This window comes from Phocoena phocoena, chromosome 8 (genome assembly GCF_963924675.1).
Source record: "Phocoena phocoena chromosome 8, mPhoPho1.1, whole genome shotgun sequence".
NCBI lineage: Eukaryota > Metazoa > Chordata > Mammalia > Artiodactyla > Phocoenidae > Phocoena > Phocoena phocoena.
Genome location: NC_089226.1, coordinates 15,111,602 through 15,137,018, shown reverse-complemented (window position 1 = coordinate 15,137,018; position 25,417 = coordinate 15,111,602). Strand labels below are relative to the sequence as shown.

The window sequence follows — 25,417 nt, the reverse complement described above, 5'->3', positions numbered from 1 at the left end:
AGCCCGGTGTTTGAGAAGAGCTGACAGCGCTCCTGGTTTCTGAAGACCTTGGGAAAGCAGTGACACACACGTGTGCCCATGCACACACACATGTGTATTCACAGAGGTGGCAGACAGTGGAGGTGGCACTAACGATGGTGTCTGGTGGCCTTTAGCCCAGATGATGGTGCCTATGGCCCGGTCACATTGGCCAGAGTCTTTACAGCAGCCAGTGCCGTGCGGTGGAGCCGGACTCAGGCTTTCTAGAAGCGCGTCTCACTCTGAGGAGAGGGAGAACAGGGTGAGGGTGGGCAGCGTGTGCTTGGAACACAGAAGGCTGAAGGTGGGGGCTCAGAGCCTAAAATTCAGCCCAGCTGTCATCAGGCACTGCCCCTCAGAGAAGAGGGGCAGCCCAGAGGAAAAGATGGGAACAGGACCCGCCCCACTGGACTTCCAGAGAAGCCTTCCCATCCCCACCTGAGCCCTCACTGCCTGGGCAGAGAAGGGAAGGGCTGGCACAGCATCCCTGCCCTACAGCTAGGATGCAGGCCCAGGGAAGGTAGGAGCTGGACCGGGTCCACAGAGGTGGGGGGTAGACCTCCGTTTCCTGATGCCCAGTTTCCCGGGAGACCCACCTCCTGCCAATAAGGGGAGGCCTCCTCCTGTCAGTGTGTGGGCTCACGACGCGGCCATCACTGGGCAGAGGCTGGGGCCGGTACCCAGCCTAGACCCACCACTTTCCAACCCTCTGAGCTCTGTTTTGCAGGAGGAAAAGGGGCGGAAGAAGCACAGGCAGCTGGGGTCGGCCCAACATTTGACTCCTGTCCTGTCCTGGTCATTTCCACATTCTGAACACCCCCAAAGGCGAGGGGGCAAGGGGACCTCGCCGAGACCCTGGGGAAAGGCTAGGCCCTCTTCCAGGCACCCCACCTTTGGGAGTCCCCACCTGCTGGGTACACACACCCCGCAGGGCTCTCACCTCCATCTTGCTGTATATCCAGTGGAGGACTTCCGTCACTTTGGTGTACACGCCGGGTTTGTTTCTCTGGCCACAGCCAATGCCCCAGCTGGTGACTCCTGCCAGGTACCAGCGGTGGCCCTGCTCGCAGACCAGGGGCCCCCCGCTGTCTCCCTACAGGGGAGGGCACACGCATCAGCAGGGTGAGAGGGGCAGCCCTTGGGCAGGAGACGGTGGGCACCTGACTCTCCCTCCGACCCCAAAGCCTCAGGCTTCCTCCCTTCCCTTGGGGTCCCAGAGCCTGAGCCCCACGTGGGAGCAGCCTCACCTGGCAGGAATCTCTCCCTCCCCGCAGGTCCCCCGCACACATCATCCTCGGGGTGAGGTCGCTGTTGTAGACTAAGTAGTTGTTACACTTCTTGAAGTCGATGAGGTTGACCTGCACCTCCCGGAGGAATGGGGATGTCGTCTCTTCAGTGCAGTGGAGGAGAGAGAAGAAGGGAAGGGAGTGAGACTCCGGGCGGCTTTGTGGCCTTCCAGCTGCCCACCCCACACCCCAGACTGGCAGCCTCCTGGGCGTGGAGGGCACCGTTCCCATGGTAGGCCACCCAGGATGTATGGGCACATACACCCTCACACCAGACACAACTCACTACGCGTCACAGAGACACACGTACACAGACAAACTCACAGGCCTTTCGGGCTGCCTTACATGCCGCACCGTGCCTCTCTGTATCCAAAGCAACGTCAAATAGATCATTTCTTTCTGGTAACCGCATGCTCTGAGGAGAGCAGGTGTGATGAATCCATTTACAGAAGGAGAAATTTAGGGCTGAGGAAGGACTTGCCCACGGTCACCCAACGAGTCAGTCACAGGGCCAAGATGAAAGCGAGGTCACCGCTCCACCCCACGAGCAGGCCCTGACACCTGCGGCGGCCACAAGCTCACGACGCTCACGGCAAGGCCAGCTGACTGCTGTGCCCTCCTGCCCGGTATACATAATCTTACAGACCGGACACCAGGCACGGCCACCTGTGACCATGATGAAGTGAGGGAAAACCAAACCGCTTCCTAGCCTTGTTTCAGCACAGACAAAACACAAGGTAGGTCAAACCACGAAAGGACCAAACAGCCCCCTGTCCCAGCCAGGATGAGCAGCTACTGCTTCTTCACCAACTACAGCTTCAGACTCAGTCTATTAACTCTTTCTAGATGAGATCATTAAGATATCCACTCACAGGATTACCCTGCCTCCTACAGGCAACCGATCTAGAGAAATACTTCACTTCTTTGAACCCCCTTCAAAGCACCCGAATCCTATAAGTCCTTTCTGACACCCTCTTGTTGAGACGCCCCACGGTTCTCCCTGGTGTGAGTTCTCCCTCGGTTCAATGAACAATGAACCCAGGTCTTTCAAAGACAGGGGTTTTCCTCGTGTTCTTGGCTGGGGCATTGTCACAGCAACTGCTTTGATGTATACGCAGGTGTATATACACACACATTCACACCAAGGCCCATGAATCTATATATCCAAACCCTCATCTAGGTAGACCCTCATCTCTATACCCTGACATATCACCCCCACACACTCTACACAGACACATATGTATACACACACACACACACACACACACACACACACCCCACACACTCTAGCATCTGCCTCTCACCATCTGTCTCCTTGGTCTTGCCGAAGCCTGTGACCCAGCAGGTCTCATTGAGGCTGAAGGTCTGTCCATGCATGGGGAGGCAGGCAGGGTGGACGTGTGCTGTGACAAGACCTCAAGACATCAGTGAAGGGACAAGGCTGGAGGTTTTGGTTGGGGGTGTGTGTGGAGGGACAGGAGTACCAATGTCTCAGGACCTCCTCCTTCCCCCCAGAGTGCTTCTGAATCTTTCAGGGCCTTGAACGGACCAGGCAAGAAACTCAATCACTTTATCTTGACCCTCCAGCCTTCAGGGTGCCGTCAGAGTCCCCCAGACATTCTGATTTTTCAGTGGGTGACATGTGGGCAAATGCATATGTCTTGGAAGCTCCCCTGTGCCAAGCTGGTACTGGGTGGCTGAGGGTCTCTCTCTTCAAGAGTGGCTGTCCTGGCTGAGCCTCTTCCACGCCTGTCCCTCAGAGCAAGGAGCAGTGCAGGCTAGATCCCAGGTATTACTACCATGACGTCTCAGGGGTGTGTCCTGCCTGGTCTGGGGAGGGCACCCCTGTTTGGCCAGGGCCTGAGCCTCTCTCTCCTGGGTGAGACAACCTCTCCAAATGGGGAGAGCACATCCCTAGAGGCACAGGCCACGAAACTGCTGCTCCCTTGCTCCCACACTCAGAATCATATAGAAGGTGCGGTTGTACATCACTTCATAAGCGCCCTCTGAGGACCAGTGTTCCCATGTGGACTAGAGCATCGACCAGTTTGCAAGAAGAAAAGAGTTGATAGAATGTTTGCAGTGTTCACGATTGTTATGCTCACTGCAGCTTCCTGTGCCTAAAACAGTGCCTGACACATAGAAAGTGCTCATCGGAAGGAAGGAAGGAAGGAAGGGAGGGAGGGAGGGGAGGAAGGGGAGGGGGGAGGGAGGGATGGAGGGAGGAGAAAGACAGAGGGAGGGAGAATGAATGTAAAATTTTTCTCCTGTAAATTGGGAGTCGAACACATTTCTCTGCTAGAGAGTAAACAAAAAATAAATGAAGGGATGCCATCAATTATTAAGCAAAAACACAAAACTTGACTTCTTAAAATAGTGTGTGCCTATTTTAGAGACATGCAGTCTTAAAAACATGTAACACTATTATATATTCTACTCTTTTTATGGGGTAAATTTATCAGTGAGCCTTCACAAGTTTCCTCAGCTAGTACTGTGACTTCGAAGTGCTCAGCCTACCAGACAGTTTAAGAAACTCTGCCCTACCATATGACCCAGCAATCCCACTACTGGGCATATACCCTGAGAAAACCAAAATTCAAAAAGAGTCATGTACCAAAATGTTCACTGCAGCTCTATTGACAATAACCCGGAGATGGAAACAACCTAAGTGCCCATCATCAGATGAATGGATAAAGAAGATGTGGCACATATATACAATGGAATATTACTCAGCCATAAAAAGAAACGAAATCGAGCTATTTGTAATGAGGTGGATAGACCTAGAGTCTGTCATACAGAGTGAAGTAAGTCAGAAAGAAGAAGACAAATACCGTATGCTAACACATATATATGGAATTTAAGAAGAAAAAAAAATGTCATGAAGAACCTAGGGGTAAGACAGGAATAAAGACACAGACCTACTAGAGAATGGACTTGAGGATATGGGGAGGGGGAAGGGTGAGCTGTGACAGGGCAAGAGAGGCATGGACATATATACACTACCAAATGTAAGGTAGATAGCTAGTGGGAAGCAGCCGCATAGCACAGGGAGATCAGCTCGGTGCTTTGTGACCGCCTGGAGGGGTGGGATAGGGAGGGTGGGAGGGAGGGAGACGCAAGAGGGAAGAGATGTGGGAACATATGTATATGTATAACTGATTCACTTTGTTATAAAGCAGAAACTAACACACCATTGTAAAGCAATTATACCCCAATAAAGATGTTAAAAAAAAAAAAAAGAAAAAAAGAAACTCTGCCCTGATCTCTAAACCAAAAATCAGCGCACATGGTCTGACCACAGGACTAAATAAATCTAAGCTGTGAGTGTCGCAGCCTAGAGATATTCTTCCTTCCCAGGAGAGTGGGAGGGGGTAGGAGCGGCTATCAGAGTCTAGAGAGGGACTGCTGCAGTCTGAAAAGCATAGGTAGTGCTATAATAGGTTTAATTTAGTTTTACAAATTAATTCTATTTGGAATTCCAAATAATATTCAGGGGGTTTGGGGTGATGGCAGGTAAGATCTGGACGGTTAGCCAAATGAAGTCTGGGTTTTACAAGGCTGGGAAGGCCTGTTCTGATCCTTCAGACTGCCTGCCCGCTTTTATGTGTGCGCGAGGGGCAGGGCAGGGGCAGCACGGCACCCCCATCTCACCGCCCCAGGCTCCACAGAAAAGGCTAGGAGGGGCAGGAGAAGGGCTGAGAGGGCTCGCCTGTGGCGGGTGGTGGGCTTGGCTTCTGCTGGGCTCGGCTCTAGGCCAGCTCCACCCAGCCCAGTCCTGCGTTGGGGTTGGGGTTCTCCTCCGCACACCGCTGTGATGAGCTAACCGCCGTGACTCAGGACCAACACCGCCTCCGTAATTCATGTGCCGGCAAAGGCCCGCTCACAGGCCCAGAGCACCAGAAAGGCCGGACTAAACAGAGAGTCCTCCAAGGCTTCCAGAAGCCTCTGTAGCCTGCCAAGGCTGATTAGGTGCCTGAATCTGTGCCACCACGGCTCCCCGGGGTGCCCCCGACATCACATCACTAGCTTCTAAGTGGCTGTTTGTGTGTGTCATCCGTTTTGTTCTCTTTGCAGTGAAACTGCAGAGCCGCTATGTGGTAGACACACAGTATTGACGCGTGAACAAATGGGTGGATGAAGTAATGAAGATAAACCCTGATCTCCTGAGAACTTCGGTAGCATTTCCTTCCTGTAGCCCCATTTGGTCCCCAGCTCCACCCTCAGCTCTCACGGCAGTTAGATGTTTGGATGTATAGGTACTTTTCTTGTGTTCGCAACTTTGGTGTTGGCAATTTGCCAGCAGAGAGCAGCATGGGAAGAGCATTGCTCAGGAGCCAGACCCAACTGGACCCAGTCTTGCAGCTGCCACTCATTACTGCATGGCCTCGGGGAACTCTCTCTCTCTAAAGCTCCTCTTCTCAAATGTAAAATGAAGTTAATAATAGTACCTGCTCCACAGGATGGGTTGTGAAGAGTAAATGAAACTGTAGATGTAAAATGCCTACCACAGGGTCTGGTCTCTGTTAAGTGCTCGATATACCAGTGAAACAATTCGATCTGTTTATCTTGATGAAGGCCAGTATCCAAACCCTGGCTCTGTCACCAATTTGCAATGTCAGATGTGTCACTGGGGTGAGTTTGTTTCCAACCTCTGGGTCTCAGTTCCCCTAACTGTAAGACAGAGGTGTTCCACTAAATGATCTCTAAAAATCTTTGACGTCCACCATGCTGAAGCTCTGGACCCTGGGATGGGTCAGTGGATGCTGCTAAGTGTAAAGGCTGGGCCCCAGGGCTGCTGGATGAGCAGGGTGGGGTGTGACAGGCATGGATTCACTCACTGGTCAGAGTCAGGGGCTCGGAGAGCCGCATGAGGGCGATATCATAGTCGTCATCGTCGTCCGAGTAGTTGCTGTTGATAATGATCTGGGCAATGGAGGCTCCCTCGGGCAGCTGGTGCAGGTTGTTGGTGCCCACGTACACCTTCCAGTCCTCCAGGATCTTATTCGGGGTCCTGCAGGAGCCACAGAGAGCATGGGCCAGTCACCACATGGCAGAGCCCTCTGGAGGCAGGAGAATGGATGAAGTGACCTCTGGAGGGAGCTCTCTATCTTAGCCCAGGGATCTAGGACAATCCCCTACTTCCAAACAACCGCTCTGAACTGGCGGTTCTGTACATTACAATAGAAAACGGGAGGGGATGAGTAAGACTTCTAGGACCACTGGCCCCACTGGCTCCTCTGGACGCCACCAAGGATCAAATAAGGTGGGTGGGACACACCTCAGTGGTAAGTAGTATCTCAGCAGAAACGGAGCTTTCGACAGGACAAAGTGACCCACTGAAGCCTCACTACTGGGGAAGCCAGTGCCCCTGAGGCCTCGTCTCCGAGCCCTTTCCTGTCCACCAGCTCAAAGGACAGGCCTGGCTGGTGACTGTCAGAAGCTGACCGCACTGCCCTTCCCACAATCCCCATTCCTCAATTCCTGGGACAGCATTCCTGATGTCTTGGGCTCCTCCCCTCTAACTTCCAGTTTCTGGAAGCAGCAACAAGCCCCAACCCTCTCTATTTCATCCTGTTCTTTAGGGCAGGCTCCCAATTCCTTCCTTCTACCTGCCTCTCTCTCCCCCTTGGAGCCACCAATAGTATTTTCTCACTCTGTACTGGCTCAGAACAAGCAATCCCAACTCACAGTCCCCAGGACCAAATACCAACGGCAAACCATGGTCCTCACCACACACGAGCTGCCCAGCCCACAGGGGCCAGCCTCACAAACAAAGCCCTCCTCCACAGAGAGAAGTAGTCTGCCCTCAGCCCTTGCTGGCGTCCCCGACCCTTAGCGGTGTCGCATCACTGCCCCCTTGGGCACTTACAAGAAGAAGCAGTGGGCGGCGGTGAGAACCCACTGGGCGTCGATCAGCGTGCCCCCACAAATGTGGGTGTGGGCATACTGCAGACTGACTTGCCAAGGCCACTTGCTCTCTGGGGCCAGCGCCCCTCCCACGATCCGCCCGATCAGGGTCCTCAGTCCACAGTCTGGGGAGAAGTAGAAGAGATAAGCTGGTATGAACTCAGCTTTTCTCAGAGCAGCAACCATGCTCCCAGGCCCAGGGAATCTCAGGCAGCCGCATCCTGAGGGTACCACCCACTCATGGAGGCCGCTTTGCTCACTTAATCTGAAGGAGCACAGCTGCTTCCTGCCAACACAGAGCTCCCACACGGTGGGTTAGCTTTCTGGGATCATCCAGCGGGTAGTTTGGTCCTAGGAAAGATCCTCTTTCCTCCCACTCATTCATTCTTCCATTAATTCGATAAATGCTTCCTAAATACCTCATGCTTTGGGCACTGTGCCAGGCATTAGGATCACAACGGTGAATTCCAGGGCTGCTGTCAGGACCTCGCGAAAGCAGACCAAGTCTAACATGACCCTGAATTGGTAAGCACTGTGAGGGGGATTGTTTCAAAACAAAGGAGAAAAGCCCTTCCCATGATGCACAGGTAGGTGGTGCCCACATGTTTCCTCAGTGGGTCATTTCGTGCTGTTGGGGACCCTGCACCCCAAGCGAACATTTCCAAACATGTTCTGGATTGAGTCCTCCCCCCGAAATCATGACAGAGTTTGTTCACATGTGTTGTTCTTTCTTTGAAGAAGGAGAGAGTGAAGAGCCAGCGGTGGTCTGAGGGGGCTCCATCCACAGCACTGTGCCCGCCTGCTCAGGGGAGCACCCCACCTGGGCATCATGAGAACACAGCACTCATGGACCGGTTAACAGTTTGGGCTTTGGGGTCAGACCCAAGGTCCAATACCAGCTCCTTACCTACCAGCGGTCTGACCTTAAGTAAGGCAAAATTTTCAGTCTCTTTTCAGTAAGCGGACAATAATGGCACCTGCCTCATGAGAATTAAATGTAATCACGTTTGTAAAGCCATAGGCGCAGTGCCTTGGCATCCAGTGTGCTCCATAAATGTTGGCTCTGGATCTAGCTCCACGTCTATTGATAGCAGAGCTTTAAGCTGGCCCTGACGTGCTCTCCCAGTCCTCTGCCCTCTGCCCAGAATCCAGGAGACTTGAGTGGTGAGGTTGCTGGGCTAAGCAGAGTCAGGAGAAGGGGAAATGCTACCCTGAGAATGTCCATCCAGGTGCCTTACAGGGACCCTGGCCCTGAAACAGGCCTGCTGCTCCAGCCCCTCTTCCTGGCTTGGACACCCAGGGCTGGCCCTCTCCCTCATAGGGACCCCACTGCTCTGCCCCCTGACTCCCACCCCACACAGGCCACTATCCAGGAGAAAGGGCATCTTCTTACTGGGACACTGGAGAGTCACATACTGCTGGGAAGGGCATTCAGACCTGCAGCAGGAAACACAAAAGATGAGAAAAGGGCACATTAGCTGGCTCCTCCAGGAAGCCTTCCGTGATTGGTTCCCGCTAAGTCTCATCCCATCCCCTCTGCACAAGAATATGGAGTTTCTTTTCTTTTTTTCTTTTTCTTTTTTTTGTAACATCTTTACTGGAGTATAATTGCTTTACAACGTTGTGTTAGTTTCTGCTGTATAACAAAGTGAATCAGCTATACGTATAGATATATCCCCCATTCCCTCCCTCTTGCGTCTCCCTCCCACACTCCCTATCCCACCCCTCTAGGTGGTCACAAAGCATCGAGCTCCCCGTGCGATGCAGCTGCTCCCCACTAGCTATCTATTTTACATTTGGTAGTGTATACATGTCAATGCCACTCTCTCACTTCGTCCCAGCTTTCCCTTCCCCCTTCCCATGTCCTCAAGTCCATTCTCTATGTCTATGTCTTTATTCCTGTCCTGCCCCTAGGTTCATCAGAACCTTTTTTTTTTTTTTTTTTTTTTTAGATTCTGTATATATGTGTTAGCATATGGTGTTTTTCGCTTTCTGACTTACTTCACTCTGTATGACAGACTCTAGGTCCATCGACCTCACTACAAATAACTCAATTCTGTTTCTTTTTATGGCTGAGTAATATTCCATTTATATATGTGCCACATCTTCTTTATCCATTCATCTGTCGATGGACATTTAGGTTGCTTCCTTGTCCTGGCTATTGTAAATAGTGCTGCAATGAACCTTGTGGTACATGTCTCTTTTTGAATTATGGTTTTCTCAGGGTATATGCCCAGTACTGGGATTGCTGAGTCATATGGTAGTTCTATTTTTAGTTTTTTGAGGAACCTCCATACTGTTCTCCATAGTGGCTGTGTCAATTTACATTCCCACCAACAGTGCAAGAGGGTTCCCTTTTCTCACACCCTCTCCAGCATTTATTGTTTGTAGATTTTTTGATGATGGCCATTCTGACCAGTGTGAGGTGATACCTCACTGTGGTTTTGACTTGCATTTCTCTAATGATTAGTGATGTTGAGCATCCTTTCATGTGTTTGTTGCCCATCTGTACATCTTCTTTGGAGAAATGTCTATTTAGGTCTTCTGCCCATTTTTGGATTGGGTTGCTTGTTTTTTTGCTATTGAGCTGCATGAGCTGCTTGTATATTTTGGAGATTAATCCTTCGTCAGTTCCTTCATTTGCAACTATTTTCTCCCATCTGATGGTTGTCTTTTCATCTTGTTTATGGTTTCTTTTGCTATGCAAAAGCTTTTGTTTCATTAGGTCACATTTGTTTATTTTTGTTTTTATTTCCATTTCTCTAGGAGGTGGGTCAAAAAGGATCTTGCTGTGATTTATGTCATAGAGTGTTCTGCCTATGTTTTCCTCTAAGAGTTTCATAGTGTCTGGCCTTACATTTGGGTCTTTAATCCATTTTAAGTTTATTTTTGTGTATGGTGTTAGGGAGTGTTCTAATTTCATTCATTTACACGTAGCTGTCCAGTTTTCCCAGCACCACTTATTGAAGAGGCTGTCTTTTCTCCACTGTATATTCTTGCCTCCTTTATCAAAGATAAGGTGACCATATGTGCGTGGGTTTATCTCTGGGCTTTCTATCCTGTTCCATTGAGATATATTTCTGTTTTTGTGCCAGTACCATATTGTCTTGATTACTGTAACTTTGTAGTTTAGTCTGAAGTCTGGGAGCCTGATTCCTCCAGCTCCATTTTTCTTTCTGAAGATTGCTTTGGCTATTCAGGGTCTTTTGTGTTTCCATACAAATTGTGAAATTTTTTGTTCTAGTTCTGTGAAAAAAAGCCAGTGGTAGTTTGATAGGGATTGCATTGAATCTGTAGATTGTTTTGTGTAGTACAGTCATTTTTCACAATGTTGATTCTTCCAATCCAAGAACATGGTATATCTCTCCATCTGTTTGTATCATCTTTAATTTCTTTCATCAGTGTCTTATAGTTTTCTGCATACAGGTCTTTTGTCCTCTTAGGTAGGTTTATTCCTAGGTATTTTATTCTTTTTGTTGCAGTGGTAAGTGGGAGTGTTTCCTTAATTTCTCTTTCAGATTTTTCATCATTAGTGTATAGGAATGCAAGAGATTTCTGTGCATTAATTTTGTATCCTGCTACGTTAGCAAATTCATTGATTAGCTCTAGTAGTTTTCTGGTAGCATCTTTAGGATTCTCTCTATATAGTATCATGTCATCTGCAAACAGTGACAGCTTTACTTCTTCTTTTCCAATTCGGATTCCTTTTATTTCTTTTTCTTCTCTGTTGCTGTGGCTAATACTTCCAAGACTATGTTGAATAAGAGTGGTGAGAGTGGGCATCCTTGTCTTGTTCCTGATTTTAGAGGAAATGGTTTCAGGTTTTCCACCATTGAGAATGATGTTGGCTGTGGGTTTGTCATATATGGCCTCTATTATGTTGAGGTAAGTTCCCTCTATGCCTACTTTCTGGAGAGTTTTTGTCATAAATGGGTCTTGAATTTTGTCAAAAGCTTTTTCTGCATCTATTGAGATTATCATATGGTTTTTAATCTTTCAGTTTGTTAATATGGTATATCACATTGATTGATTTGCGTATATTGAAGAATCCTTGCGTTCCTGGGATAAACCCCACTTGAAGATGGAGATTCTGACCTTTCTCCCTCCCGGTGGGACAGACCCTTCCAGTGCTTTCTGCAGGAATGGGGATGGCGTAGTGCAAACCATGCCCACTCTTCTCCCAACGTCCGTTTTTCTGTGGCAGATTGCACATATTGGCTAGGTCCATGTCCTTTGAACTCATGACTTCACTGTCCCAGCATCTCTCTCCAGCTAAACAGGTGACCCAACATTCCCCTGACAGTTGCTCAATGTTCAGCCAGAAACGTAGCATGTGAACCACCCAGCACAAAGCAGGCATCCAGGAGGCAGCTCATTGCCTCCCTTCCCTCCCCATGCCTACTTCTCTCACAGCCTAGTTTCTTCTCTCCCCTCCCCAAGGTAAATACTGCTAGCTGGTGGGGCACCCCTCCCACTCCTTCCCTCCACCCAGTGGTGGTGGGAAAGAGCAGCTGCAGTGCAAACATGACAGATGGCGAGGCCCAGGGGGATGGCAATGCTCCTCAGATGGGCCTCCCTGCCCCCTAACTACCTGCACCTGGCACTCCCCCGCTGAAGCTTCCCCGCCCCATTCCCCACCCCAGTCATGTTTCCCCCTTTCCACCCCAAGCCCCCTCCCTGCAGCAGCTTTCAGTCCAAACCTCAGGCTGACCAGTGGCCCCGAGGTTTATTCATTGTCTCTGGCAACCAGGTGAACTCTTGGGGGCCCCTCTGACCTCGAGGTGCTCTGTGCACCCAGCTTCGACTGCTTTCAAGTCAGGAGGCAGGTAATGAATGACAGCTGTTTCTGAGATGCTCTTGACATTCACGAGGGACTCCTGGAGGTGGGATCCCAGAAAGGCCGAGGGAGAGGGGCTCCCTGACTCAGAGCACTCCTTCACTCCCCTGCTCACAGCTGACAGCCTGGCCCGCCTCACACACCTGTAGATGCTCTCCTGGAAGGTGGAACTATATTTGGAGATTGAGAAACTGCTGTCAAAATTCGTGCTGGTCACGCTGGCTGTCTGGAAAGCACTGCAAGGGAGGAGAGGGAAAAAGAATGAACCTCCTTGAGACAGCGCACACCCATGGTTCCCCAGCCAGCATTAGAGTCCCAAGCGAGCCCTGCTGCAGAGGCCAAAGGCAGTTAAAACCCCACAATCTCAGACCCCACCCACATATTCCACCACTGCCCCCTACTAGCCCTACGCACTAACCAGTAGTTTTTGTTTTTGTTTTTTATGTTGAGCCTTCTTTTAATTTTTTTATTTTTGGCTGTGTTTGGTCTTCGTCTCTGTGCAAGGGCTTTCTCTAGTTGCGGCAAGCGGGGGGCCACTCCTCATTGCGGTGCGCGGGCCTCCCACCGTCGTGGCCTCCCTTGTTGCGGAGCACAGGCTCCAGACGCGGAGGCTCAGCAGTTGTGGCTCACGGGCCCAGCTGCTCCGCGGCATGTGGGATCCTCCCAGACCAGGGCTCGAACCCGTGTCCCCTGCATTAGCAGGCAGATTCTCAACCACTGTGCCACCAGGGAAGCCCCTAGCCCAGTAGTTTTGAAAGTGTGGTCCAATCCCAGAGGACAATGTTAGCACTGCCTGGGAAGTTGTTAGAAATGCAAATTCTCGGGCCCTGTCCCAGGCCTACCAAATCAAGAATTCTGGTTTTCCGTTTTAACAAGCTCTCCAGGTGATTCTGATGCGCTCTCAAGTTTGAGAAACACTGACCTAGCCCTTTTCTATCCAGACTGTGATCCATGGACTGACAGCAGCAGTATCACCCCAGACCTGCCGAGCCAGACTCTGCGTTTTAAAGATCCTCATGTTATGGGTTTGCGCATTAAATCCTGAGAACCTTTTGGCTCTTAGACCACAACGTGCCTAAGTATCACCCCCGGGTGTCGTTAAGCAGGTTTGAAATCCTAATCCCAGAGATTCTGATTTCAGGGTACATTTTAACAAGCACCCAGGTGATTCTTCTGTGGGTGATCCATGGACCCCTATCTGTGTGGCCCTTCGGCGTGTTTCTAGAACACGGGACACCCTTGCATGACAGCATGCCTTTGCGGGCGCTGTCCCTCTACCCAGGGGCCTCGTCCGTGCTCTGCTGACCTCCAGGCACAGTCAGGCGCCCTCTCCGTTGTGTGTGCATAATGCTTCCCACGTGTCCTTTCCATTACACATCACACGGTGCTGTGATTATTGGTTGAAGCCTCTCTCACCCACACCATCCCAGATCGTCCAAGGGCAGGGATCTTGTCTGGGTGAATGGCTCAGACATAATAAAAGCTCGATGAATGTTCTTTGAATAAATGACACTATCTATTGAAGCCCAAGGGAAGCTCGCATTTGCATAAGGTCACACAACTCAATGATAAACGATGTCCGTTGTCTTCCAACTAGATCACCCAGGTCGTCTTTCACAGATGGGAACTCTGAGGCTGAGGTAGGGGCAGAGAACTGGTTCTAAGTCCTCGTCCCCAAGCCCTGGTGTTCTAGGTGGTTTCTACAGAGAGCCCACAGTGAGATCCTAAACAAACCTTTCTCGCTACAACTTCACACACGTTGGTGAACCCCCGAACTACTTGGTTTGAAACCCAGACCGAGAGGGAGGATGGAGGTGACTGTGTGGCCTGCCAACCGGGGGCTCCTTCAAGGGGGAAGGTCACGGTAAACCCCACTCCCTACTCCACCCACTGGTGCCAGCTTCTTGTTTCAGATCTGTAGAGCCAAAGATGCTAGTGACTTTACCTAGCCACGTCTGCCCATCTCGTTCCTCGTTTGACGCGTTCTAGCCCAAGCCGCAGCTGCTTTTTTGCTCAAAGTCCACTGAAGGGTTTGCACAGCCTGAGTTGCTGGTTCCCAGATGTGAGGAGAAGACGAGACCTGCCCGAATGCCCACCCACCTCACAGGGCCTCTGCGACCACTGAATGCGAGCGTGGGCACGAGGATGCTTTGATGCAAAAAACCGTACAGGAACGTCATCTGCAAATAACTACTTTGGCCTCCTGGAAAGAGCTTGTCCCCAGACTTGGGCTCCCCAGGCCACTGTCCCTTTGAATAATTCAAGTGTGCTATTAGCTAGTGACCTCAGCCCTGGTCCCCGAGAGTCTTTTTAATAAGTGTTTCCGTCAATGATCCTGAGATGCCCTTGTGAAGAGTCTGAGGCACCCCTGAAGCTGGGACTCATGGGGGAGTTTACCTCTTGAAACCCAGCTGCTGGCAGGTCTTCTTCGAGTAGATATCATTCCAGCTGTCACTGCAGATGGGAAGCCACTTATGGGAGGATCCAGAGTAGATTTTAAGCAGAGACTTGTCCCAGTCAAACCTCACTGCAGGGCAAAAAAAGGTCAAGGCAGGTCCTCAGCACCAGGAAGCTCCAAGTTCTTGAGGAATGAACTGAGTAAGGCTCTGAGACGCTCCTGTCCTCAGGCTTCTCGCTGAGGCCTTGCAAACAGCCGGGAGCTTGGCCCGGGACGGGATGGTCATCAGCCAGTGCTCAGAGCCCAAGATGCTCAGTAAGGGCAGAGCCAAGGCAAGGGGCTGGGGCGGAGCAGAAAGAGATCTCCATCCGACGGGACCCACAGCCGTCACTGGGAGAAGGGGCGTGCACTGCCAGGAGCTATCACCCCACGAGGGCAGTGACGTGCCCAAATAAGAGAGGGACAAGGGGAGTGATGATCGCTAGACAGGCTCAGTCACAGATGGATGTGGTCATGGGCAAGGACACACATGTACACACAGGTGGGAAGGGCCAGATGTGCACCCACAGACACCCACATTAGGGCTGTACATGGACAACACAAGTAAAAACCAGTGAGGACCAGCGCTCAAAGAGATCATTGTGCTCATGAAAGCCTTCATTTACAAACTGACCTTCATGGAACCATAGAGGTGGCAGGTCAGAGGTCACCTGCTGGGCACATGGACAGAGCTCTGGACCCCACACCTGCCTCCAGCCAGAGCAGCCCTGCTTTGCTCAGTCTGGTAGCTGCGAGCTGTCAGATGGTATCCGAGAACCACTAATCTTGTCCAATCCACTCATTTTCCAAGTTAGGAAACTGAAGCCCAGAGAAGGTAAGTGATTAACCCAAGTCACACAGCACTCCAAGCCAGGTTCCAAACCCCAGCCTATTGTAACTAGAACCCAGACCCTCTGAGTCTCTCTCCCTTGCCTCCCATTTGAGCTGATACCCAGTTTGCAGTCCCCAGAGTGCACATGTGCGGGTGTGCACTTGCTCACGTACACGCGTGCGTGCGCGCTCACACACACAGCCGGCCTCCTTACCACAGCCCAGCTCGTCGCTCTTCAGGTTACAGTCCACGACCCCGTCACAGCGCACAGCATGCTTGGGGCAGCTCTCTACCGGTTCCTTGTACTTGATCCCTATGTGGCCCTGCCAGAAGTAGACTGAAAAAAATGAAGCAGAAGCCAGGTCACTGCCAGCCCCAGAGAGACATGACACTAAGCAGCCCAAGGCCCTGGGTGTTCTGAGACACTGATCTGCAATCCCTCCTGGACTCTGGGTCTCTCATCCCCCTTCTGTATGGAGAGAAAGGCTGCTCAGGAATGCTCCGGAATGCTCCAGAAAGCTTCTGCAAGCAGGGCAGCACTCAAGAGCGGCCACCCAGAGAGGGAGGGAGGGAGCTGTGGAGACGGTTACTACTCTGGGAGCTCCCCTGCCCTATGTGCCGGCCAGAGTGGTGGTCAGAAAAAGCCCTTCCTCCACCATCCCAGAGGCCCCTTCTCAGAGCCACTCGGGCATCCCTCCGCCTCTGTGCCCTGTGGGTTGTAGCAGAGACACTTCCATCTTCAGTCATACACTTGCAACCACTAGCTGTCCTGTCTTCGCAAAGGCTGTCCTCCCAGCCTCAGAAGCTCCTGGATTTTCTTCCTCCTCCCTCTTCTCTAAACAAGGTGTGTCCCCTTGGCTCAGTTCTTGCCCCGTTACTTGTCTTGATGCCTGTAAATGTCTCCCCACTCCGCGAGCAACTCTAGGGGGCTGATTCCTAAACGTACAAGTTGTGCTGAAAAGCCGACAGCTTTACAAACCATATGTGAAAATCAGCTTCATGACTTCTTCTAAGACCCATCTCTTTCCAAACTAGGAACCGTCATCCCTCCTGCCCGGAAACACCTCCCCTTGGATGCCTAAGAAACCCCGGTTCTGACTCCTCACCCTGCCTCTTGTCTGCAACCTGTTCCTCAGCCCTCACATATCCCACTGGTCCCACTATGCTCTCTGTCACCCTGGATGCAGGTCAGCCTTGTGTGACTGCTCCTTCCAAGTCCAGACACCAATTCCCTCCTAACCTCTTGGACTTCCCCCTCCTCTCTGTGCCCTGGTCCTTCCCTCTCCCACGTCCTGGGCACTGAGGCTCCTGGGATCACTTTGATGTGTAGCAGAGAGAGCTCTCAGGGGGCGGGGGCTCTAGTCCTGACCCCACTGCACAGCTGCTCAGTGACCACTTCCCTGGGAATTCCGGAGGTCAGGGGCTTCAGGGAATGCTGTGAGAGCACCTGCCCTCAGTCGCCATCTCCCCCTCCATGGGTTATTTCCTACTGGAGCAGATGTCCCCTGTGGGGAAGGGAGGCAGCCGGGTGGGGCACCCCAGCGGGAGGTTCACATGCATGCCACGTGGCGGCAGGTTCTGTGTTGACGCCTTCACATGCATTGTCAGGCAGGCGGGGAAACTGAGGCTCGGGAAGTTAATTAACTTGATGAAGCCACACAGCTGGTAAGTGGCAGAGCGGAGATGCTTCGGCAGGTCTGTCTGGTCCTAAAGCCATACTCCTTGTTTGTTTGTTTTTTTTACTTTTATTTGTATTTATTTTTTGCGGCATTTATTCCCGGGCCATACGTTTTTGTTTCTTCAGTTTCTTCTGAGATATCTTCTTCTTCTGGACAACCTCCTCTTCTGGTTTAGGAACAATCTGTTCTTTTTCAGTAAGGTTCATCTCGATGTGGCAGGGAGAGCTCACGTATGGGTTGATCCGACCATGAGCTCTGTAAGTCCTGTGCCGCATCTTGGGGGCTTTGCTCACCCGGATGTGCTCGGTGACTAGAGAATCTACATCTAAACCCTTAAGTTCAGCGTTACTCTCTGCATTTTTGAGCATGTGCAGTAAAAATTCAGCACTCCTTCTGGGCCACCGACCCTGCGTCCAGCCCCACTGTTTGGCCCGGGCACACCTACCAGCTCCACCGTTGTAACGACGGAATGGCACACGTTGCCTCTTTAAAGTGACATCCTTCAGATACTTGGTGGCTTTTCGGATATGCATACCCTTAACGGCCTGGACAGTCTCACAAGTGTTCTTAAAGTGAACACGAAGATTTGAACCTCTTGACTTGCATGATTTTGTGGGGTTTTCTGGGTCAAGTGAAGAGCGAACCATTTTTAGAGGTCACCTCAAGCCACTTACCAGAAAAGGAAACATAAAGTCATACTTTTAACCAGCGTGCAACTTCTTCCCACGCAATCCTCTCCCTCAAACAGACCTGCCCTTCGCCACCCGTGCTGCCTCTTTAACAGAATCCTTACCCCTCAGCCTGGCATTTAAAGCTCTCTGCAATGTGGCCCAGCCACGTGCAACCAAACGACAGCCCTCAGGTCCCCAAATGAATATTCTGTCTGGTTAAGTGGGTCCCTTCCCTCTCCCCATGCCAACTCGCCCATCTGCCCCCATTTCCTGCAGCTCCTCATCCTGCTCAGATGTCCTGCCCAAGACGCGACCCCCCCCCATCTTCTAGGTCCTCATCTGGCCCTATGGCCTTTAGGAGCTGTCCCTGCCACCTCAGCCCATACAGCTGTCCTCTCTTGCTGATGGTCACACTCAAATCCACTTGGTCTTAATCATTTCCACCTACGTCCCCCAGGAGACAGTACTCTCCCTGAGGACAGGGTGGTGTGATGTGTGATCCCCTTTGCTCCCTCCTAAGGTTTCCCACTGTGCTGGGCTCAGAGTGGACTCCCTGGCAGGGAGTCCAGGGACATGTCCTGAGTATCTTTCCCAAAGGAGGGCGAGGAATTGAGGGAGCCTGGACCCCTGAACACTTTATCCCATTGATTAAAAATGCCTGGGGACTTTTCCTAATCAATGTTTTTATGTTTGTTTTTTAAATAACTGACTTTTTTAGAGTGGGATTTTGTGCCAGGCGTTATGCCAGGAGCTCATTTATTCCTTATAAGCCGGTGAAATCTTTAGGAACTTTTACTGAGCACATAATAAGTTGAATGAATGAATTTAAGCCCATTTGAAGAAACAGAAACTGAGCTCAGACTGGTTAACTACTCGCCCAAGTAAGTAACACAGACGGGACCAAAGCCACGTTCCTCTGACTTCCCACCCTCTCAATCCAGCTATCTCCAAGGGGCCTGGAGGTGCCATGGTCCAAGGCCATTTGCAGGAGTGTCCCTTTGTGGACATGGCAGCCGGTGAGTGTGCGTTCCCCACTCGTCTCCCTGCTGCGTGTCCCCATCCCTGAACCCCACTGCACCCCGCAGTGACCAGAGCCCAGCCCTGCTCCCTCTGTTAAACTCACAGAGAACGATGAGTGACACGACGAGGGCAATGAGGAAGAAGATACATCCGATGAGCAGCAGCTGCTTCAGGCCCGCCCGCCTGGTGAACTTGGGCAAGTGGATACCTGGGAACAGGCCAGAAGTAGGGAGGGTGAGGCTGTTGGAGGGGAGTCTGGCACAATGGATGAGGGAGAAGGAAAGAAAGCTGGCCCAGGAGGGCCCTGTTAGGACCACTCTACCCAGAATATGGCACCGCCCCTGCCTGAAACCAAGCTCCCTTTTACTCAGCATCTACCGTGGGCCAGCTAGGCATTTGCGTGTGTTATCTCATTTAATTCTGACAGCAATTGTGTGTGCTGGGTATCATTATGCCCGTTTTATAGATGGGGAAACTGAGGTTCATGGATGTTAAATAACTTGCTCAAGCTTACTTGGCTAGTGAGTGGCAGAATAGGGATTCAAATGAAATGTGTCTGATCCCAAAGGTCTCCACACCAAAGTGCCTCACCGGTCCTGCAAAGGGCAAGACTGGGCCCCAAATCTGGGATGCTCCTCCAGTCCTGGTTATATTGCAGTGCTGGGGCAGGAGGACAGGAGGAGGGCAAAGTTGGGATGGGCAGAAAGGCTGCTTCCCTAAGGGCAGAGCCAGTCCCTGAGGACCATTTGACGTCTCTGTCTCCCTATTAGCTGAATCCTATAAGCCAGATTGGGAAGTTGGGGGTGGGGCATGCCTGCCTGATCAGAATCTCTCTCTTTGCCCCTCTACCCACAGATGAGCCCACGATCATGACTGTACTCCAGTGCAGACCCCAGCTTCCCTGGCAGACCCCCAGGGCAGCCCAAGGAAAGAACCCTGGTTTCTAACCAGGAGCCCTGGCTCTCAAAATCTGCACCTTGACCCAGACTGAGCAGCCTCCAAAGTTCCATCTGCTTTGTCGGTCCTGGTTTCTTATCCTCTACCCCATTTGCTGCAATTTCCCACTGCCTTGGGTTTGCATGTCATGGTTCCTTTCTGCCCCCTCCTCCCCAGGTCCCCCACTGCCCACCCGGACCATCCCCCCTCCTTCCCAGTCATCGTTATTCAAGAGCTAGAGGAGGAGCAGAGAGTGACAACTTGGAGATTCCCCCCCACTGCACCCCACTCCACCCTTGGACTGCTTCCCTGTTCCTCTTGCCTTCCCTGCAGGAGCCCCCCTTACCTGGGCTCTCCCTGGTGGCCCTGGCAGCTGGTGTGGACCTGGCAGGAGATGCCTCGACAGGTACGGCCCTCACTGGTGTGGCTCCGACAAGGTATACTCTCGCTGGAGACGATGTCATGGAGGCTGACATGGCAGACGATGACCCGCCGGGTGATGACCTGGAAGGTGATACCCGGGCTGGGCATGCACAGGCCAGCGGTGCCCGGGCTGGAGGCGTCCTTGCCGGGGAGGCATTCTGAAAGCAGAGTGAAAGCCATCCCTCAGGCTGCTTCCCACTGCCAACCCACCCAGCTGTCAGCCCTGCTGGGCCAGGAGATAGATGCCCTGGAGCAGGCGGCTAGGGGGTGAACAGACCTCCCAGACAGGGAAGAGAATGTCCAGGGATGGATGAAAACTGAAAGAGCCTGTGGTACCCTACTCCCTGCGGTCTCTCCCCATCACAGGGACCTGCAGAGGCGGGCAGAGGGCTGTGGGTCATCTGCCTGGGGTATGGGGGCACCTGCTTTGGCTACACGTGTCTAGGGACCCTCAGAAAAGAGGTTGCTGGACCGGATCCTCACTCTGAGGGGGAAGTAACCACCCTTTCTGCCCTCTTCACGCCCCTGCATCCCGCCCTTCTGTGTATGTGTGTTATATTATAAAACATCATTCTTACAATGAGCTGTCATCAAAAAGTGTGAAAGCACTACCTAAGGAAAACCCTGACCTGCCTTGTACCCCACTGTTCTCAGTAACACAGGAAGTCACACACACGCGCACGCGTGCGCGCACACACACACACACACACACACACACACCCCGATACGTCAGGGAAAAAGGAGAGGCAAGATGAAGGGGAAGGAGGTGACCAAGGTCCTTAACCTTCCTCAGCTGTAGGTGGCGTGATTTTTTCATTTAGATTTAGCAGTTTAATCTGTAGTTACAGAGGACTTATTCCCTGAGTGCTCTATGTATTTACTCACTTGATCTGGAGAACAACGCTGTGAGGTAGGAACTCTTATTATCCCCATTTTGCATCAGGGGAAACAGAGGCAGAGAGATTCAGTAACTTGATCAAACTATCAGAGTTAGAGTGGCAGAGACAGGATTTGAGCCCAGAAAGTTGGGCTGTGGAGGCCACACTCAACCACCAGGCTTTGCTGCCTCTCTCAGGAGGGATGCGTGAGATAATGCAGTAGTGGCCAGAGCAGGCAATCAGTGAACACCAGTACTGCTCCTTCCTGGAGAGCCCGAGCCTTTGCGTGCACTGAATCTGGGATTGGGAGCTGGTGGGCGGCCAGGGCTGATGGAAAGTCCTCAAGCAGCCTCTACGGGTGGCCAAGCCCTGGTCTGCAGGAACCCCAGTCTCTGTCACCAGATTAGGCATCCTCTCTCCTCCCTCTGCCCTCCCTCACACCATTTCTGCTTTCTAAGCGGAACAGCAGGGGGAGCTGGAAACTGACCTGGCCACGTCTGCCCCTCACTATCATTTCTGCTGAACACTGACTGGACACCCAGGAGGGCAGCCGGGGAGCAGCAGGAATGGTGGGGGAAGGGACCTGTGCTCAGGGACCCTGCGCTCTGGGCACAGTCGGCAGGGCTGTGTGGAAGAGACGGGCTCTGGACCTTGGGCACCTCTATTTCTTCCCTCACCTACCACTGTGCTTAAAAGCACTTGACATTAGTAAGCAGCTCGGTTAATAAAAAGTCCTCTTCATTAGAACATCCGGCTCAAGTGAACACCATCAAGCCTGCCAGGCAGGGTGGGGTTTTTTGTTTTTTTTAACTCCATCTTCTCAGAGTCAGAGGTAATTGATCTGGTCACTTCTCCATTTTTCTGGAGGCTGTGGGATGAATTCAAGGAGGGTTGTTGAGTCCCTGACCACACTCAGCTTGCCAGAGGCAGGGACCAGGAGTGACTATCCCAGGGAGTTACTGGGGTTAATTGATGAACATGGGTAAATACACATGAGTCCAGATGCCCCAGCCAGCAGAGCAGGGACACACTCGTGTGTGTTTAGGGATATGAAGGGCAGCTGAACCAGAGCTCAGATTTCCCTCTCACCCCTGTTGTCTAGAGACTAGAGTTCCACAAAACCAAGACCCGTTAGCCCCTGGCAGCCTCAAGGGGAACAGGACTGGGGTTGCAGCATGGAGAGGGGGTGAGGATATGCTGAAATGTACAATGCATCAGTTCACAGCACTGGCTTTGGAGTCAGGCAGACCTGGGTCCCAATCCTAGTTCTAGAAGTGTGACCTTAGACAAGGCACTTAACTTTCCTTTTTCTTTCTCTTAATCTGTAGAATAGGACTAATTCTCCTGAGGATTCAATGAGATAAAATAGGAAATCTCTCTCCCGTGCCTGGCACACAGTGGCTGGGCAGGAAACGGTCATTCCTCTCCCCCCTTTGCACTGGCACACCCAATGCCCACCGTGCTAAGATTTAACAGCCCTGAGGCTTGGCCAAAGGTGCCTCTAAAGGCTAAAAGGTGGTGTGAGCTCATCTTGGGAGAAAAGAGGATGCTCAACAAAGGCCAGACTAAGGTCCTTCAACAAGAGGAACAAGCCCAGGCTGTGTAGAGCCCTGTGCTTCCTTCCCACAAGTGGTGGCCCCAGCCTCGGCACCTGAGCGAGACCTTGGCATTGTGACACCTCAGCTGGCATGCCAGGCCTCCCTCCCTGTTACGCTCACAATGTACATTGTCCCTCACCTCAGGGGAAATTCCCATAACTCAATCCAATAAATATAAATTGATTATATAATTGATATAATTGATTATATAATTAAATATGATTGATTATAGCTCCCAATGTATGGTACTTGAGGGTTTATAATACACCTGCACATCTCTGGCCTCCTGAGGTCATCACTCCATCCCTGAGAGGTTGATATGTTTAGAAGCACACTTTACAGGTGAGGAATCCAAGCCTCAGAGCTCAGATTGCCCAGAATCACATAGTCAGGAACCCGGCCCAAGCCCAGCTGCGTCTGAGTCTGCTGTCTTCTTGAGTCAGGAGCAAGAGGCTCCTGGCCCAGTCTTTTCTCTGAACCCTGTGCATGGAATGCTCATCCTGCGTCTGTGACGTGGCTTGAGAATCGGGCCCGGGACCTTGCAGGGCTGGGAGTGCCATGGGGAGCCTGGGGGTGGAGCCGAGGCTTCCTGCAGGGATCTTGGTCTTTCCAGTAGGAAACAGGGAACTGAAAGTTTCCAGTGGGAAGCAGGGTTGGGCCCGGTGGCCTGCCAGGACAAGCCTGGTCGTCAGAAGCAGTGGCATCACAGCCCTCCAGTACTCTCAAAGCCAGCTGGCGACTGGGCAAGAGACTTAACCTCTTCACATCTCGGTTTCCTTACCTGTGCGGTGAGCCGGTCACCTTGCTTCATAGCATCGCAGTGATAGGTGATGTATATAAAGTAAGACTTGGTGACCGTTAGCTGTGATGGTGGGTGGGTGTTTGTCTATTTGCTTGTTCGCTAAAGACACTGGGCTTGAAATAGAAAAATCTGTGTTCAAATTTGACTACATCCATTCCTAACTGGCTTGGGCAAGTACATTAACCCTTCAGAATCTGTCTCCCCACATATAAAATGGGAATGATCTTACCTTCTTCCTCCAGATTGACAAGGAATAAATATGAAAGAGGCTGGTTTATAAATGCGTATCACCGTAATAATAGGAACAGCCCACTAGGCATTTTACCTGATCCCATTTCAACCTCATAACAGCTCTTTGTGGTTGGTGTTATTAACCCCATTTTATAGATTTTGAAACTGAGCTCCAAGGTGGTTAGAACATGCCCAAATTTACATCTCAGGTAAGTGACGGGGCTTGGATTCTATCCAGGCCTACTCAGAGCAAGTTGAGTCTGGCCCAAAATTATCACGAATGCCCACAGTAACTTCCTGCATTTCTTCAGGGCTTACAATTTGCAAAGAGCTTTTACACCCATTATTCCACTTGATTTCTCACAATGCTCCTAGTTAGCAAGCTGGACAGGAGTTATCATCCCCAGTTTCTACACGAGGAAACTGGGGTTCAGAGGGACACAAGAGCATGCCTAAAACCCCAAAAAGGATTAGTGGCCCTGGGACTCCTATCACAAACTTCTGACCTCCCTGGCAAGAGCTCAGGCCCTCCACCTGAGCGGGACCCCATGACCAGCTAGGGTCCTGTCACCCCATCAGCAGGGCCTGAACGAGAGAGAGGGCTGAGAGGTCCACAGGTGGTGGAGGCCCAGAGGAAGATGGGTGGGGAGACCTGGGGGAGGATGGAGGGAACAGGGAGCAGGCAGGCATAGCAGGAAGCCGGGGGCAGCCAGGGAGGCAGGGAGACCTCCTGAGCCTTGCGGGTCCCTCTCCCCGATGCTGGCTCCACCCACAGGTAGGTCCCAACGCACCCATCCACGGCCTTGGCCGGCAGGAAGTGGGGAGGAGAGCCACCTGGGTCCCTCTTCTCTGAGTCTAGAGGGAGGTGGGACGTGTAAAATGGAACTAACCTGGGGCTCGGTACCCAAGGAGCCAGGTGGAGGGGTGAGTAGTCTCCAGCCAGACTCTTTCAAACTGTTACCTCTGGGCCTCAGCGGTCCAGCACAAAGTCTTCCCAAGGTTGGGCAGAGTGGGGTGTGGGGATGGAGGGGAAGCTGGCGGGGAGGGGAGAAAGGGTGATACCCAAGAAGGGGCGGGAGGCCCTGGAGGCCCTGGCCTCAGGAGAACGAGCACTGTGGTGTAGGACAGGGTGGGAGACAGGTGGAGAGTTTCTGGCCCCACAGAGCCTGACAAGAGAAGGGCCCTAGTCCCCAAAGTGCCAGATAGAGCTGCCCACGTAGAGAGCTGCGAGGGACAGCAGGACGGAAGCGCAGCGCCAAGACCAGAGGAACACAGCCTCCAGAGTGAGGCCATCTACTCCATCTTCCTGACTCCAAACCACCACACTTCCAGGACACTGCTGGGAAGAGTTCTCATTTTCTAGGACTACCCGAACAGGAGATTCCACAGCCCTCCTTCTTTACCGGTTTCACAGCCTTCCACCCCACCCTCCTGGAAGTTCTTCCTGACGTCTAACCTACTAGAGCAGGAACTCATTTCCCTTCCTTAATTCTTGGAGATCAACTGCTGAGATTCCAGCATCCCTCCTGGAGGCCTGACCTCTCCCTCAGAGCAGATGTCTTGAGCAGGTGGGGAACAGGCAGGGGAGGAGAATTCTTGCCCAAGGTCCTGAGATACAAGGGACAGAGCCCGGACCAGAACCGGCCTGACTCCTAGCCTTGGCCAGTGAGCAGCAGACCCAGGATTGGGAATCAGATGACCAAGGCCAGACTCTCCACAACCTGCCTGCAGACCAGAGGCTCCTCGGTCTTCATGGGGACAGGGGGACAGGGGGACAGGGCAGAGCGTGGGTGACTCTGGCCATTTCCCTGGCCTAACATTGCCAGTCATTCTCTGCCTCTCTGCCCCCGCCACCCCTGGCA

General features: G+C 52.0%; 1 protein-coding gene across 1 annotated transcript in view; it reads right to left on the bottom strand.

The window, feature by feature from the left end:
* Positions 1 to 23,333, bottom strand: part of TMPRSS13 (transmembrane serine protease 13) — a 47,988-nt gene extending 24,655 nt beyond the window's left edge. Inside the window, exons 1-12 of the mRNA XM_065881670.1 lie at positions 23,304 to 23,333; positions 19,970 to 20,204; positions 18,791 to 18,895; positions 15,532 to 15,654; positions 14,446 to 14,575; positions 12,192 to 12,284; positions 8,605 to 8,648; positions 7,174 to 7,336; positions 6,143 to 6,315; positions 2,609 to 2,707; positions 1,266 to 1,408; positions 926 to 1,111 (exon numbers count right to left, since the gene is read on the bottom strand). Of these exons, the coding sequence (XP_065737742.1) occupies positions 926 to 1,111; positions 1,266 to 1,408; positions 2,609 to 2,707; positions 6,143 to 6,315; positions 7,174 to 7,336; positions 8,605 to 8,648; positions 12,192 to 12,284; positions 14,446 to 14,575; positions 15,532 to 15,654; positions 18,791 to 18,895; positions 19,970 to 20,204; positions 23,304 to 23,333 (1,524 nt within the window). The remainder of the gene's footprint in view (positions 1 to 925; positions 1,112 to 1,265; positions 1,409 to 2,608; positions 2,708 to 6,142; positions 6,316 to 7,173; positions 7,337 to 8,604; positions 8,649 to 12,191; positions 12,285 to 14,445; positions 14,576 to 15,531; positions 15,655 to 18,790; positions 18,896 to 19,969; positions 20,205 to 23,303) is intronic.
* Between the last annotated feature and the right edge of the window lie 2,084 nt (positions 23,334 to 25,417).